Here is a 14032-nt window from a genome sequence, read left to right on the forward strand (position 1 = left end):
TTACCGCTGGCATTAACAGTCAAATTGATTTTTAGAACTACAGAATTTCTTACTGGGTTTGGGGCTTTAATATCTATGTTTTCTTTGTTTCAGTCCAAGAAGTAATATTTATAATATAAATATAATATAAACAAACAGTCCCCTCCAAACTGGTCTTATTATTGTAACTGTAAACATAATGAAATTCTACTGTTGAGCCACCAGACCCTGAAGTCTTGTTTAATGTATTAAAATTAAATAATGTTCCTGGGCCTGTTGACTTAACAGCACAATAGTAGCTACTATTTCTTGTATAGCAGTTACTATCTTGAGAAATCCACTTCCAGCTTTTCCTTATGCTGTTGGGAAGAAAATGGAATATTTACCTGTCAAAGTTTCCATCTTGGACTGCTGCAGTTTGTCAACATGGTGGACAGATTCATCTGCTGCCTTTTATCCACCTTGATTCCCAATCTGAGCTGAGGCAGAGGGAAATTCCAAGTTATTCAAAGGAAAGTTCACTTATCTCTAGTGCAGTCTCTGTGATCACACTGAGAGTCTCCCCTTTCTATTAATTTTGTATAGCAGATTGTTTAAACACACCTATCTCAGCTGCTAATCTTCATTGGAAATTCAGAAAACCACTGTCCTATGGACTGTTATTCTGCCACCAAGGGATACAGTCGTACCTTGGAAGTTGAACGGAATCCGTTCTGGAAGTCCGTTCAACTTCCAAAATGTTCAGAAACCAAAGCATGGCTTCTGATTGGCTGCAGGAAGCTCCTGCAGCCAATCGGAAGTCCCGTCAGATTTTCAGCTTCCAAAAATAGTTCACAAACCAGAACAGTCACTTCTGAGTTTGCGGCATTCGGGAGCCAAAAAGTTCGAGAACTAAGCTTTTCGAAAACCATATATTGACTATAGTATATTGTCTTACTCTGAACACCCCGTCCCCATTGTTGAAGGCTTCCCTTTCCCTCTGTTACTGTATTCTGTAGTCCCTTTTGCTACAATATCCTGTGTCCTACACTGGTCTCTGAAGGAGACTATGTCAAATCAAATCTTTTGTGTTACAGTCCATGGCCAGTATTAAGGAAGCTATGTTAGAAAGCTGGCCAGAGCAGTTTCCTCCAGGCAAAAAGCAAACATAAATGTATTTCATTGGATCTGTCTGTATTTAATACAGAATTACAACAATTCAAAAAACATTTAGCAATATTTACTATTTGGGTACACAGTTGCAGAGGAGGTCTGGGAAGGTTTTGTGCCCATGTAACTGGCCTACCTGTGCACTAAAATCAAGAAGCACCTGTCCCCATGCAGAGATTAATTTTCCTAGATAATCTCCCTAAAAGCAAAAACGAGAACGATTTACCATAGACAGGTATCGAAAAATATCAACTATACTGTACTTTACAGGAATAGTCGGAAGGTGTGGAGGGTGGTGTCTGTTGCATTGTGTGATATACACATTCAGGATGCTTCTGCCGTAGTACGGCATAACTGCTTTCAAATGATTGCCTCAACAAAAAGCATTTGGTATTAACAATCATTGCTTGTATTTAAACCATTAAGGCTGCAGTCCATTTGGGATTTGCTTTGGAGTAAGCCTCATTGAACAATGGGATTTTCTTCTGAGCAAACAAGCGTAGGATTGTGCTGCGTGAGATGGCTTCAGCCCTGCAGTGCTACCAATAGATTTGAGGTAATGAGGATCATAAATACATTTGAATGATATTTCCCTTCATTTGGTTCTGGCAGCTGCAGAGGCAATCTGTGTCATCTGAAGGATCAAATGTTTTTCTTGTGGAGATTAAATATGAGCTGTATTAATCATAGGAAGGAAAATGGGCTCTAGGGACACCCGTACAAGATAGCACAGTCGTGCCTTTGATTTGCTTCTGACCTCTTATGGACTGAAGAACTTGACGGGTGATGAATTACAGCGCAGCAGGAAAAGCAAAGCTATAGCGTATGGCTGAATTCTAATTTTCCCCCAAGGAGAAAAGTCCAAAATGACCCTAAGATGCATTCTAAGTCTTGGTATGTGTCATTTCTGAATGATATTAATACAGCAAAGAAAGCAGAAAGTAGCCATTTTATATTGAAGACTTATATGAAAAAATCAATGCAGGGCTTTCTTTCATGGATGAACTAAATAACACCAGACCCAGTAAAGACTTTAGGAAGGGGCACTGCTTATGTTATCATATTTATTACATTTTTATCCTCACCATCCTTCAAGGAGCTTAGGATAGCGTACATGGGGCTGTTCTGTTCTATTAATCTGTACAATAACTTTGGAAGGCCTGCCAGGGTGGTTTGCTCAAGTAGTCAGCCAGACATTCCTAGTAAGTTGTTACCATAAAATCATTATTTATAAGTGCCCATTGATAGACAATCTTTAGAAATAAAATTGTCCTCACAAAGTAGACTTTCCAAAAAGAAAATCCCAGAAGTCATCTTTGCAACAAGTGTCATATGATGCTATTTTCAAAATTCTACATGTAATAAATTATACTAGGGGTTGCCAACCTTTTTGGGCTAGACACATTTCAAATTTTGAGAGAGTGCCGGGGCCACCAGTCACGAAATGACTGCCATGGAGGGAGCATGGCATAACACAACATTAGAGAGATAACCGTCCCTGTCTACCTTAGGCTTACCATGTCAGTTATGTTCTGCTGTTCCCATTTGTTGATCTCCCTCTCTCTCTCCCTCCATCTCTCAGTATCTGGGCCACCCATGAGTTCAGGTTGACAATCCCTGAAATATAGTACATCAGTGAATTAATATGGAGTCCATGTTTTCCAAGGTCAAGAAAACTAAAGGACATGTTATCATGACCATCAAATAAATTGTAATTACTCAGAATGAAATAAAATGGAGGACATAACTTGTCATTCGCAGTGTAATTCAAAAGCTCTTCTCCACTCAGGTTATTTTTAATGGAAGTAGTTGTGTAAGATTGATTTGATTGATTTGATTTGATTTGATTTGATTTACTGTATTTCTATAACGTTTCCATTCAAATGAGTGCCAAAGCAGCTTGCAAACAACAAATAACAATAACATAATAGAAGCTCACAATTACAGCATGAGGCTAATACACAGGCAGAGGCGGCTACAGCTGTTCATTGCCACATCCTTCTTGCAGACTGCCTGATGTAAACATGGGTAGGCTGCAAGTGGAACCCTGAAGAGCACAAGAGCTATTTAAAAGGTGGTTGTCAAGATCATCTGGGCACGTTGACTTGGAATAAGGTACAAGGTCAACCATGAAGTCTTTCAGCACTCTGGAATCGTTGAGAGCTCCAATATAAAAGAGGAGATAACTGAAAAGACACATAATTCTGATCAAGCTGGATGGTGTCACCCTGTTTCTTTGCTAAAACAGGACACTCAGCTCCACTCTGCTATAATGGTGAAGAGGTGAAATTGATTTATATCCAAGCATACTTCCCTGGACCAAGCAGGGTTTATCCCCAATCATCAAGTGGCTGATTTGGTTCACAGGTTCCGGAATGCAGTCCATCTTACCAACAAAAGCAAGCAGACAGTCATACCTTTATCTCCACATGCTCTTGAGATGTTTGGTGGGGTTAAACTGAATGGGGGTGGGGGAGGGCTTTCCTAAAACTCAGGTGTATTTCAGCACTGGTTCATATGAATGGCCATGACTCCCCAGTCAATCCACCTTGGAAGGGATGGCAGGCAGGATTAACCAATGTCACGACTGCTGCTTGTGGTGATGATTGAGATTTTAGTTAAAGCCATCCAAGCAGACCAGAAGGTAAAAGGGGTAAATCTGTGAGGAATACACCACATTATTCTTTTATTCATGGGTGATGCCCTCCTAACACACATTAATCCAAGAAAAGGCCATACATGAACTGAAAAAGGAGTTATGGGACTTCCAGAGTGTGCTGAGATTTGAAAAGGATTTGAAGAAGTTGAACATGATAGACTTCAGCATCCCAGCCTCAGAACCAAGGGTGGAGGGGTGACTACAGGAATTCTCTGGTTTCCATCTACAAATGGGCAGCTTCTGACACCGGGGAGAATGGTCCCCTAGGATCAGAGACAGCTTCAGAGGTTGAACTTCACTCTGCTTTTTTAAAGGGGGTGGGTCATAGGGTTGCCATATTTCTAGAAGTAAAATTCAGGACACAAAAGTTGTTGAGCTATTTTCGCCAATTAAATTCCAGACGTATGGAAACCCTAGTGGGTCAGGTCCTTTCTTATGTTTTCTTGTGTTTTTAATAATTTTTGGGAGCTGCCCAGAGTGGCGGGGGCAACTCAGTCGAATGGACGCCATATAAATAATAAAATCATTATTGTTGTCAGACAAAGACATCTGGGGGGAAATGTGTGGGGTGAGTGAAGTTTGGATCTCCCTGCAGTAACCACCACTCTCCTTTTTTGTTTTTAAAGCAGGCTGAGCTAGCCTTGCAATGGGTCCCAGCACTACTTAATGGCATTTTGATAAATGTCAGGTGCCTGCCTTGCTGCAAGAACTGTAGGCAGTCAGTCGGCAGTTATGTACTAAACCAGTTGCACAAGCCCATTCTGTGTGGATTCTCACTTCGTTGTGTTTGCATAACAATGTGCAGTGGTTTGCCAGTGATGTCAACTGCTGATGCCAGCCCTTGACAAGAGTGTCCCTGTTTTCGTCTGTCAACTGTTGGAAGGTGTGGGCCCCACTTCAGACATTATATTCATGTATTCCTTAAAGCCATGCTAAGCAAAATGCAGAAGTAGTCATGAATTCAATCAGATTGTACCTAACTCCATGTGTTGTGTAAAAGCCCCAGTGGGAACAGAACAACCCCTAGGCCAGCAAACATTGGCGTTAGGAAGGACACATGAGCAGAATGTCCCACACCAACAGATTGGAAATTTGCTTCTCTGGACATTTCACGAAAGGCCTTTTGGTACCAGTAAAGGCATGGTTCAAAAAGTGTCAAGCGGTTTTTGATTAGCCCTGCACTCTTTCATCATTTCAGAATCAGTTCTTAGTTCATCCAAATCTGTATTTCTAATCCTTGGCAAATTCCTAACTGCATCCTTGAGAGCAGGAAATGAGTCCAGGTAAAAAAGGAAGTAATTATTCAATACACAAAGCATGTCTTTTCCTTCGGAACTATTTTTTAATCATATACTGATTTATGTGGATCTAATTACATCATTGGCTAATCAATTACCCTGTGGCATTAGGTAAGGGTTTTTGTTTGTTTGTTTTTTGGTTTTTTTTGTGAGGAGATGACATATGCTATTTGATCTAATGGGAAATTGCTATTATGTACATTTATTTCAGGATTTTTAATTTTTTTAAAAAAGCAAAGATGATATAACTGCCATAGGATGTTTCAGTCTATGTCAACATCTTCTTTGGAAGTTGGAACATACAATTCCTTGGGAGTACTGATACACTGGGGATCAGCCAATTATGAAGAGGCTGTATATTCAAGAATTTCCTGTCATTCCTGTGTTCAATGGAATCCTAGTCATTAGTCCGACAGGATCAATGAAAACCTTGCACTGACGTTAATGGGTAATGGATACAATGGTGCATGCTTTTTTTTAAAAAAAGAAAAAGATTGTAATAAACCTTTATAAGGGTTTGATTTGTATTTTTTTAAGGCCTTACAAACTAATGAATGCAGAATGTAGCAGTAAGCAAAATGAAGGCTAAATAGTTCAGTGCAAGAGCAAAAGTGTCTAGCCAATACAATACCATTAATCTGTTCTCTTTTTCTCCTTTCCTGCTTTTCTTCTTTCTCTACAATAGAAGTGGAACAAAAAGGTAATTAAATACCTTTCACATGTTTTTCTATATATACACATACCCATTCTAAGCAGTTATGGGATAAAATATTTAACAGTCTAATGCTTTAGTTGAAATCCTATCATCATTAATTTTCGCCATTTTAATCTATTGGTTGAAGTTTGGGTGTGTGTTTTTTCTGCTGCTAAGCAATTTCACCTAACATGTCGCCTCTTTCCTGGAAATGTTTACTGGCACCATGCTTCTTTCCACCCCTCCCCTTGAAGGATTGTTTCATAAATGAAAATCTATTCCCCTTTCCTTCTGCACCATTTATGGAGCAGTATAGAATAATTTAGAAGGATGTAGCTCTTCTCTTTCCTGCTGTACTTGCATGCAACTTGCTTTCAGTATATCACCAAGGCATCAAGGGTAATTTAGAGATCCTCAGAAGGTTTATTCCCCTTTGTTATGTTACAGCAGTTTTATATCCGTCAAGTGTTTAACAGTATAACGTGCTGTGCAATTTTTATAGGTGGCTTCAGTTCAAAAGGTCAACAGCTAAATTGCATGTGCATTGTGCATTAGGCAGATGTTGAATCCAGTGTACATATGAAGGATCAGGATCGTGCCAAGTAGTGTACATTCCATGTCCATTTTGCACAGAGATGTATGCAGGTGACCCAAACCCCCCAATTTCTTGGTGGTAAATGGATCCCATGTACATATGGGATGACAATCAAAGATGGGGTTGGGAAGAATGTCTTGCGTGCATTCAGTTGAAACAAAATAGAAAATTCTTTCCAGTAGCACCTTAGAGACCAACTGCGTTTGTTCTTGGTATGAGCTTTTGTGTGCATGCACACTTCTTCAGATACACTGAAACAGAAGTCACCAGATCCTTAAATATAGTGAGGGAGTGGGGAGGGGTATTACTCAGAAGGGTGGTGGGAACTCAGTTGGTCTCTAAGGTGCTACTGGAAAGAATTTCCTATTTTGTTTTGACTATGGCAGACCAACACGGCTACCTACCTGTAACTGGTGCATTCAGTTGTCAGATTGGATGGCTGCACAGGACCAGCATAAAATTGCACTGTGCAATTTCACGCTATCATTTACCAATCTGATTTCTGCCTTCCAGCACCAATTTTGGTGGAAATGTGTTGCTAAATTGATGTGTGCCCTTGACTTGTGACCCTCCTTCCCACTGGGAAATCCCATCCTGGTTTCTGTGGGAAGGAGCCCACTAAATGAATTGTGACCATTAATTTGGGGCTTCCAGTTGACTCTGTGCAAGAAAGTGATCCTTTGCAAAGGTGGCATTACAGAAAATAGGACTTAGGACACCTTTGATTTTGGATCAATAGCTAGAAATGAATCACAGTCATGGGTGAGCACACTCACACTCACACATCAATTTTTGGATTAGCCTTGGTGCTGAAATTCTCAAGTCATTTGTAATGGGAACTGCAGACTATGACTTAAGTTCATATAGCTATGTAAAACTGTGTATTCAATCAATTAACAAGTTGTATCCTGTATTTCCCATTAGAAATGAAGCAGGGAGAAAAGGTTCATTTCCCTGCCCATGCCTATTGGGACGCCATTAATTATCAGCCCCCTCAGCTAATGATATTTGCACTTTAAATGCAAAGATACATTTAATGTCATCGCCAGTTTGATCAGGTTTGAGCAACTGCCTCTAGGACAGCTGTTTTGCTGCCTTATTTCCCATCAAACTAGGGATATGGGTGCAGAAGCCTGCAATTGAATAGAACATAGGTATACAAAAGGAATAGGCTTATTAAAAACAGTTGTGTTTAAAAAAAGTGAAAACAAAGAAAAAAATCTGTAATAATCGGGATTTTTTGTTTTTATTAGTTTAAAGCAATTTATTTATTTCATAAAATCCCTATACTGCTTGATCATAGAAGAAACCTCAAAGTGGTTTACAAAAAAGGTAAAAACAATAAACTTATATCACTAAGAGAAGTTTACAACAATCATTTGAAACAAACAAAAAATTAAAACCACAATAGATGGAAACAAATTAAAAATCACATCAACTTTTTAAACAACTTGTTAGAAACGTCTTCAGCAGGTGCCAGAAATAATGCAGTGAAGGCACATGCCTTATATCAATGGGCAGTGAGTTCCAAAGTGTCAGTATTCTTTCAGATTGAGTTCTTTCAGATGCGATAATTGAGAAATGCCAATTGAGAACTGGCAGCTTGGTGTCTAAAACCAAATTTGGTTAGGGGGATGTAAAATTATTCTGAAGTCTGTGGAGTGGATTATTTCAGCTGGTCGATCTTGATTTACTTAAGGCTTTAATGCTCCTGTATTTCAGAGGACTTTCCCTATTGATTTAAATCTTGATCCTAACCTTCCTCCATTGAGCTTATCCTTATTCTTTCTCTCTTCCTCTTGGCATATTCATTAAATGTTCTTTCTTTACTTCTGTGGCTGCATTCTGTTTATGTAGCAGCTTCCGAAACCTTTTTCATTATTTAAAGCATTGACCTGTAAGAGGTTTGTTTCACTTTTGTATGCTTTTAGAGTTGTTGTTTTTAGGGGGGGGGGTTAGTTGCTACGGAATTTTTACTTTGCCGTGCAATAATATCTGTTAAGTATATAATTTCAAAGGAAGCGCATTTGCCAAGGGACTTTTTTGAAAAAGAGGAATGGAGAATAGTTCTTGGGAACTTCCTGTATCCTCTTTTTAGCATGAAAAGCCACTCTCACATTCATATCAGAGTTTAGCAAAGCCTGAATTTCTTTTCAGCTCTCCCTTTGTTCTTGAGCTATGAACTTCTAAGTGCATGCTAGAGGAGGGCAGCACATTTAGTAACCTGCTTTGTTTTTAACTTTTTCCCTCCCTTCAGTTTTTCTTTGTCCTGGACTACTAAAAGGAGTATATCAGAGTGAACATTTATTTGAATCCGATCACCAGTCAGGAGCCTGGTGTAAGGATCCTTTGCAGGCTTCTGACAAAATTTACTACATGCCATGGACCCCTTACAGAACTGACACGCTAACGGAGTATTCTTCCAAGGATGATTTCATCGCTGGAAGACCAACTACAACTTATAAGTTGCCGCACAGGGTAGACGGCACGGGGTTTGTGGTGTATGACGGGGCTTTATTTTTCAACAAAGAACGAACCAGGAACATTGTCAAATTTGACCTACGGACAAGAATTAAAAGTGGGGAAGCCATCATTGCTAACGCCAACTACCACGACACGTCCCCTTACAGATGGGGAGGCAAGTCTGACATAGACTTGGCCGTGGATGAGAATGGTCTTTGGGTGATCTATGCAACTGAGCAAAACAACGGCAAAATAGTCATTAGTCAGCTGAACCCTTATACCTTGAGGATCGAAGGGACATGGGATACGTCTTATGACAAGAGGTCGGCTTCCAATGCATTCATGATCTGTGGCATTTTGTATGTGGTGAAATCTGTGTATGAAGATGATGATAATGAAGCAACAGGTAATAAAATAGACTATATTTACAACACTGAACAAAGCAAAGAAAGTGTAGTGGATGTTCCTTTTCCGAACTCCTACCAGTACATTGCTGCGGTGGATTATAATCCAAGGGACAACCTTCTTTACGTATGGAACAACTACCATGTGGTTAAGTACTCTTTGGATTTTGGACCCTTGGACAGCAGAACAGGTAAGGCTTCTTTGTTAAGTTTTTGGGTTTTGCATCCTATGACTTTACATCCATGTTGGGCTATGGCTTGGGGCTAAGCTGCCTTTTCCTTAACAAAAGCAGCATCAGGAAGGACTGATATGGAACGGAACCAAACTGTTTTCCAAATTTAAATTGCCTCCACCTCCCTGAGGTTGTTATTCCTGAGATGGGAGATGTGTATTCACATTGTGGTTAGAAATTCCCATAACATACTTCACCTGTGCAAGGCTTCAGATTTGAATCCTAACATCTCTAGTTTTGATTTTGTGTGTGTGTGGAAAGGGGTGTTGTTTTTCTTTTGTTTATAAGATGTCTTAGCTGCCCTTAACTATAAGGTCCTAGGGCAGGTCAAAGCAATTAAAAATACAATTATAAAAACAGATGAAATCATCAGAATTATTGGACATATAAATCAGTTCCAAATGGAACATAACAATTTATAATTTGAAAGATATTAGGTAGTAGGCCTTGAAAATATTACAATTTGAGTCCCTGAAGAATTCTTATCACTGTGGCTGTTAGTACAATGTTAGATGATAGATGGCTGGTGTCACTTGGTAGCAGGTTGCGCTGAAATGAACATGTGATTTTTATCCATGCCAGCAGAACACTATTTTTTTATTAGAAAAATACTTGTTTGTTGTTGTTTGCTTGCTTGCTTGCACAGATAACTCTAGTGCCTGTACTGGATTGTCTTGCACTTACAAACTTGGAGAATCGGGAAATGCCTCGTCGCACACAGAAGCATGTAACTGACCTCTGCAGTTCTTTATCCCTTTCCCTCACTGCCAATTTTCTGCTGCAGTTCTGCCCCCATCCCCATGGGGTTGCAGATGCATGTTACCCCTCACAAGCATGCATATGTAACCGGTGATGGCCTCAGATCTATAAACAGAAAGCATTCAATATTCAGTTTTCAGCAGTTTGAGTCTTGAAAGCTGCTTTCAAGTCATATTCAGACACCTCTGAAATTTGGGCTTAATTCAAAAAGGGGCTCATTCTGTACCAGTCTTCTGTGCTGCTCCCTTTCCCCAAGCTTATCTTGGCTACTGGAGATGGTAGTGAAGCTCTTTTAAAGAAGCAAGTGAAAGTAACATGGTTTGATTTCTGATTTGGGAAAAGTTTTATGGATGCAGGTTTGTAATTTGGTGAAATCGTCACAGGGTCTCAAGATTCCAGCAGGCATCTGTTTTCACCAGGCCAGATGAAAAATAAATCATATTTACTTTTACAGAAAGGCACTCCAGATTTTCTTTCCTTCCTTGCAGAACCTTTCTCTTGTTTTTGCTTTTTAAACGTGTTCCATGCCACAATTAAACACAGGGTGGCTATATGCATTCCCCAAAAAAAGAAGACAGATAAAATGTTCAAGTGCTTATTTATCTATATGTATAGACACAGATTTCAAAATAAATACCTTCATGTGTGTATGCATAGTGTTTTGAACAGTTCACAGTATTTAAAGTAAAGCTCCCTTCGGGGCAGCTAGCCTAGGATGCATATCACTCAAACTCAAAAAACCACACCCAATCCACCTCTTTCAACTCACTCACAAACACATTAAACACCACCTTTATTTATTTACTTATTTATTTCATAAAATTTAAAATATACAGAAAGTTAAATTATGGTCATAAGGTGTTTTTTTGGTGTTTTTTATTTTATTTTATCTTTTTTGTAAAATGCTTTGAGGTTTTTGTCTATAATCAAAGCAGTATATAAATTTTATGAAATAAATTTAAAATATACAGAAAGTTAAGACTTCCGGTTAGGTGCCGAGTCAATGGCGGACGGGAGTCCGACGGCTCCGTCCTCCGTTAGGCGATAGGGAGCTCCGTGCCTGCGCCACGGGTCCCTTAAAGCCACGGGAAGAGCGTCCCGTGGACCGACGGCTTCGTGGGTCCCAGACGTGCTGTCTCCGCTCCTGATTTACCCTCGTAAGGGGGGAAATCGGGCGAGCGGAGCCCCAGCACGGGACTGAAGAAGCGACTGCCTGCGGAGGATCAAAGCAGCGATCCCGCCAGACTTGAGCACCCGGCACTTCCTACATAGAAACTTCCAAAGAAACTCTGTAAGTCAAAATACTGGATTATTTTACAAGTTTAAAGAGCACTGCTTGCAGAGGAAACTTCAAAAGGAAGCCTGTTCCCTTTGAACTGTTTGCGCGAGCTTGGTAGCGCTAAAAGATCAAAGCCGCGGCTAACGGGAAAGTTTTGCGAACTCTGCCAAACTTTTTAAAAGCTACTTAAAAGTTGTTTAAAGGTTGTTTAAAGGCTCAAAAATAGCTGATATGGCAAAAGAAGACACCGCTCCCCCTCTGGACTAGGATTCCGGGTCAGTAGCGGGCTGCAATATATTGTTGCCATTTTTTCTTTGTTGGTGTTCCAGTGTTACAGTGACTGTTTACCAGTGGAGATACTTTGACTCTTTTGCAGCCAGATACAAGCTATTTTATAGACTTGGTGGTTACATTGCAAGTGAGAAACAGATACTGACTTGGGCTATTTAAAATAGACTCTTCTTGGCTTTAAGGAACTTATAACTTTTGAAAAATCCGAACTCTTGCCTAAAAGTTGGATTACTGGACTGTTGTGGATTCCTGGCTCAGCAGCCTCTTTGTTCTCAGAAGCTAGCTGCAGGCCACCTGGTGTTTACTTTTGGGACTGTTGGTCTTCTGCTGTGAATGTCTGAGATAGTTACTACAGCAACTGGAGTGACCTTGAGATTACAGCTGCAGAGCCCACAGGGAATGGAAACTAGATCTAAAGGAACTGGCTCTGAAAAAAGGAAAGGCTCTGTTTCCTTAACTCTACAGGAACAAATGGAGAAATTGGTTGCAAGTGTGGCAGAAATTGCAGCAGGTTTGAAAAGTGTCACCGAAGGGTTGAAGCAAACACAAGAATCGGTGAACACTATTGGTGCATCAGTGAATACTACAGTTAACTCTGCAATAGAAAAACTCCAAGTGGATATTAAGGCTGATATTAAAACCTCCACCCAGACCTTAGAAAAATCAATTGGCCAAATTGAGGAAAATGTAAGAAAGAACAGAGAAGAAATTAATAAAATTGGGCAGGAGGTGACTACGTTAAAAAAGGACTCTGAGGAAATTAAAGTGGTCAGAGAAAAAATAAAAAAGGTGGAGGAAAAATTGGACAATTTAGATTTGGAGCAGATAGAAAATATTGGAACACGACAGAGAACTGTGGAAGAGTCTCTTGCTTTTCTGCAACTACACCAGAGAGAAGGAAACATCCGTCTAAGGGGTCTTCCAGAATTGGAGGGGGAAGACCTAAAAGCCTATATCGTGGAACTATTTTCAACTTTTTGGGAGTTAGAAGAGGTAAACGTCTCAGCACGCATAGTGAAGGCCTTCAGATTTGGACCAAGAGGCTCCAGAGGAAAGAAAAGCACTAAAACAGTCAGCGACTGTTTGATTGTGCTGCATGATAGACACGACAGAGACTATTTCCTGGATTTACACTACAGAAACAACCTGGTGGTACAGCAGAACAAAGTAATTTTTTATAAGGATATCCCCAGATTCTTTTTAGATAAAAGAGCTCCCTATAACGACCTGGTGACGGAGCTAAGAAGAAGAAAAATCTCCTTCAGTTGGGAATTCCCAGAAGGCCTGGCATTTACGTTTGAAGGGAAAAAGATAAGAATAAGGTCCTTGGCGGAAAAGCAAAAGTTTTTGGACAAGCATCTGGAATTCTTTAAAGGAACTCCATTGGACCCAGCACAGCTTTACAAGTTTCCAGAAGTATTCCCACCACCGCCGGGTTTACCAGGACCAAGCCAAGATCCAGAACAAGACAAGAAAGGACAGGCAACTGGAGGAGAGGAATAAACAAAGAAATGGCGCTCAAGTTAATGACTTGGAATGTTCGGGGATTGAATCAGAGACCAAAGAGACGCAGAGTATTTTACAGCATAGAAAAGAAGAATTTGGACATAATATGTTTACAGGAAACCCACATAGTCCGGCGCCACAGAAGACTACTACAGAACAAAAAATTAGGCCAAGAGTTCATATCATCGGACAAGGTCAAGAAGAGAGGAGTAGTGATTTATGCAAAGGAGAAATATAGCCCAAGACAGCTATTTAAAGATGAAGAAGGGAGATACATCGCAATTGAAATCAACGTACAAGGCGAAAAATTTTTGATTCTGGGACTTTATGCACCAAATGATGGAAAGTCGATTTTCTACAAAAAAATACATGACTTGCTGCTGGATTATTTGGACTATAAGGTAGTTTGCCTTGGAGATTTTAATGGGGCAGTTTCCACATTAATGGACAGATCTCAAAGAACAAAATTAACAAATGATGGGAAACTCCCAAAGACTTTCTTTGAAATGGTGGACAATTTGAATTTGGTGGACTCATGGAGATTAAAAAATCCCACAGAAACAGAGGCAACGTATTTCAGCGAATCTCAGCAGTCATGGTCGAGGATAGACTACATCTGGATCTCGAATGAATTGGCTCCAAAATTACAAAAGGCAGAAATCGGCCCTAAAACGCTTTCAGACCACAATCCGGTACAGGTAAACCTAAAAATGATTTCCAAGG

The 14032-nt window shown here is 40.0% G+C and overlaps 1 protein-coding gene across 27 annotated transcripts in view; it reads left to right on the plus strand.

Annotated features, from left to right (window-relative positions):
* ADGRL3 (adhesion G protein-coupled receptor L3) overlaps positions 1–14032 on the plus strand; it is a 337100-nt gene that overhangs the window by 122628 nt on the left and 200440 nt on the right. For 22 of the 27 annotated variants that reach the window (XM_033172836.1, XM_033172842.1, XM_033172845.1 and 19 more), the window contains exons 4-5: positions 5771–5785; positions 8632–9432. The exons of 1 other annotated variant lie outside the window; for it this stretch is intronic. In XM_033172836.1, coding sequence (XP_033028727.1) covers positions 5771–5785; positions 8632–9432 — 816 coding nt within the window. The remainder of the gene's footprint in view (positions 1–5770; positions 5786–8631; positions 9433–14032) is intronic. 4 more of the 27 variants (XM_033172825.1, XM_033172848.1, XM_033172850.1 and 1 more) reach the window with 1 other exon arrangement.

The sequence above is a fragment of the Lacerta agilis genome, chromosome 16 (genome assembly GCF_009819535.1).
Source record: "Lacerta agilis isolate rLacAgi1 chromosome 16, rLacAgi1.pri, whole genome shotgun sequence".
NCBI lineage: Eukaryota > Metazoa > Chordata > Lepidosauria > Squamata > Lacertidae > Lacerta > Lacerta agilis.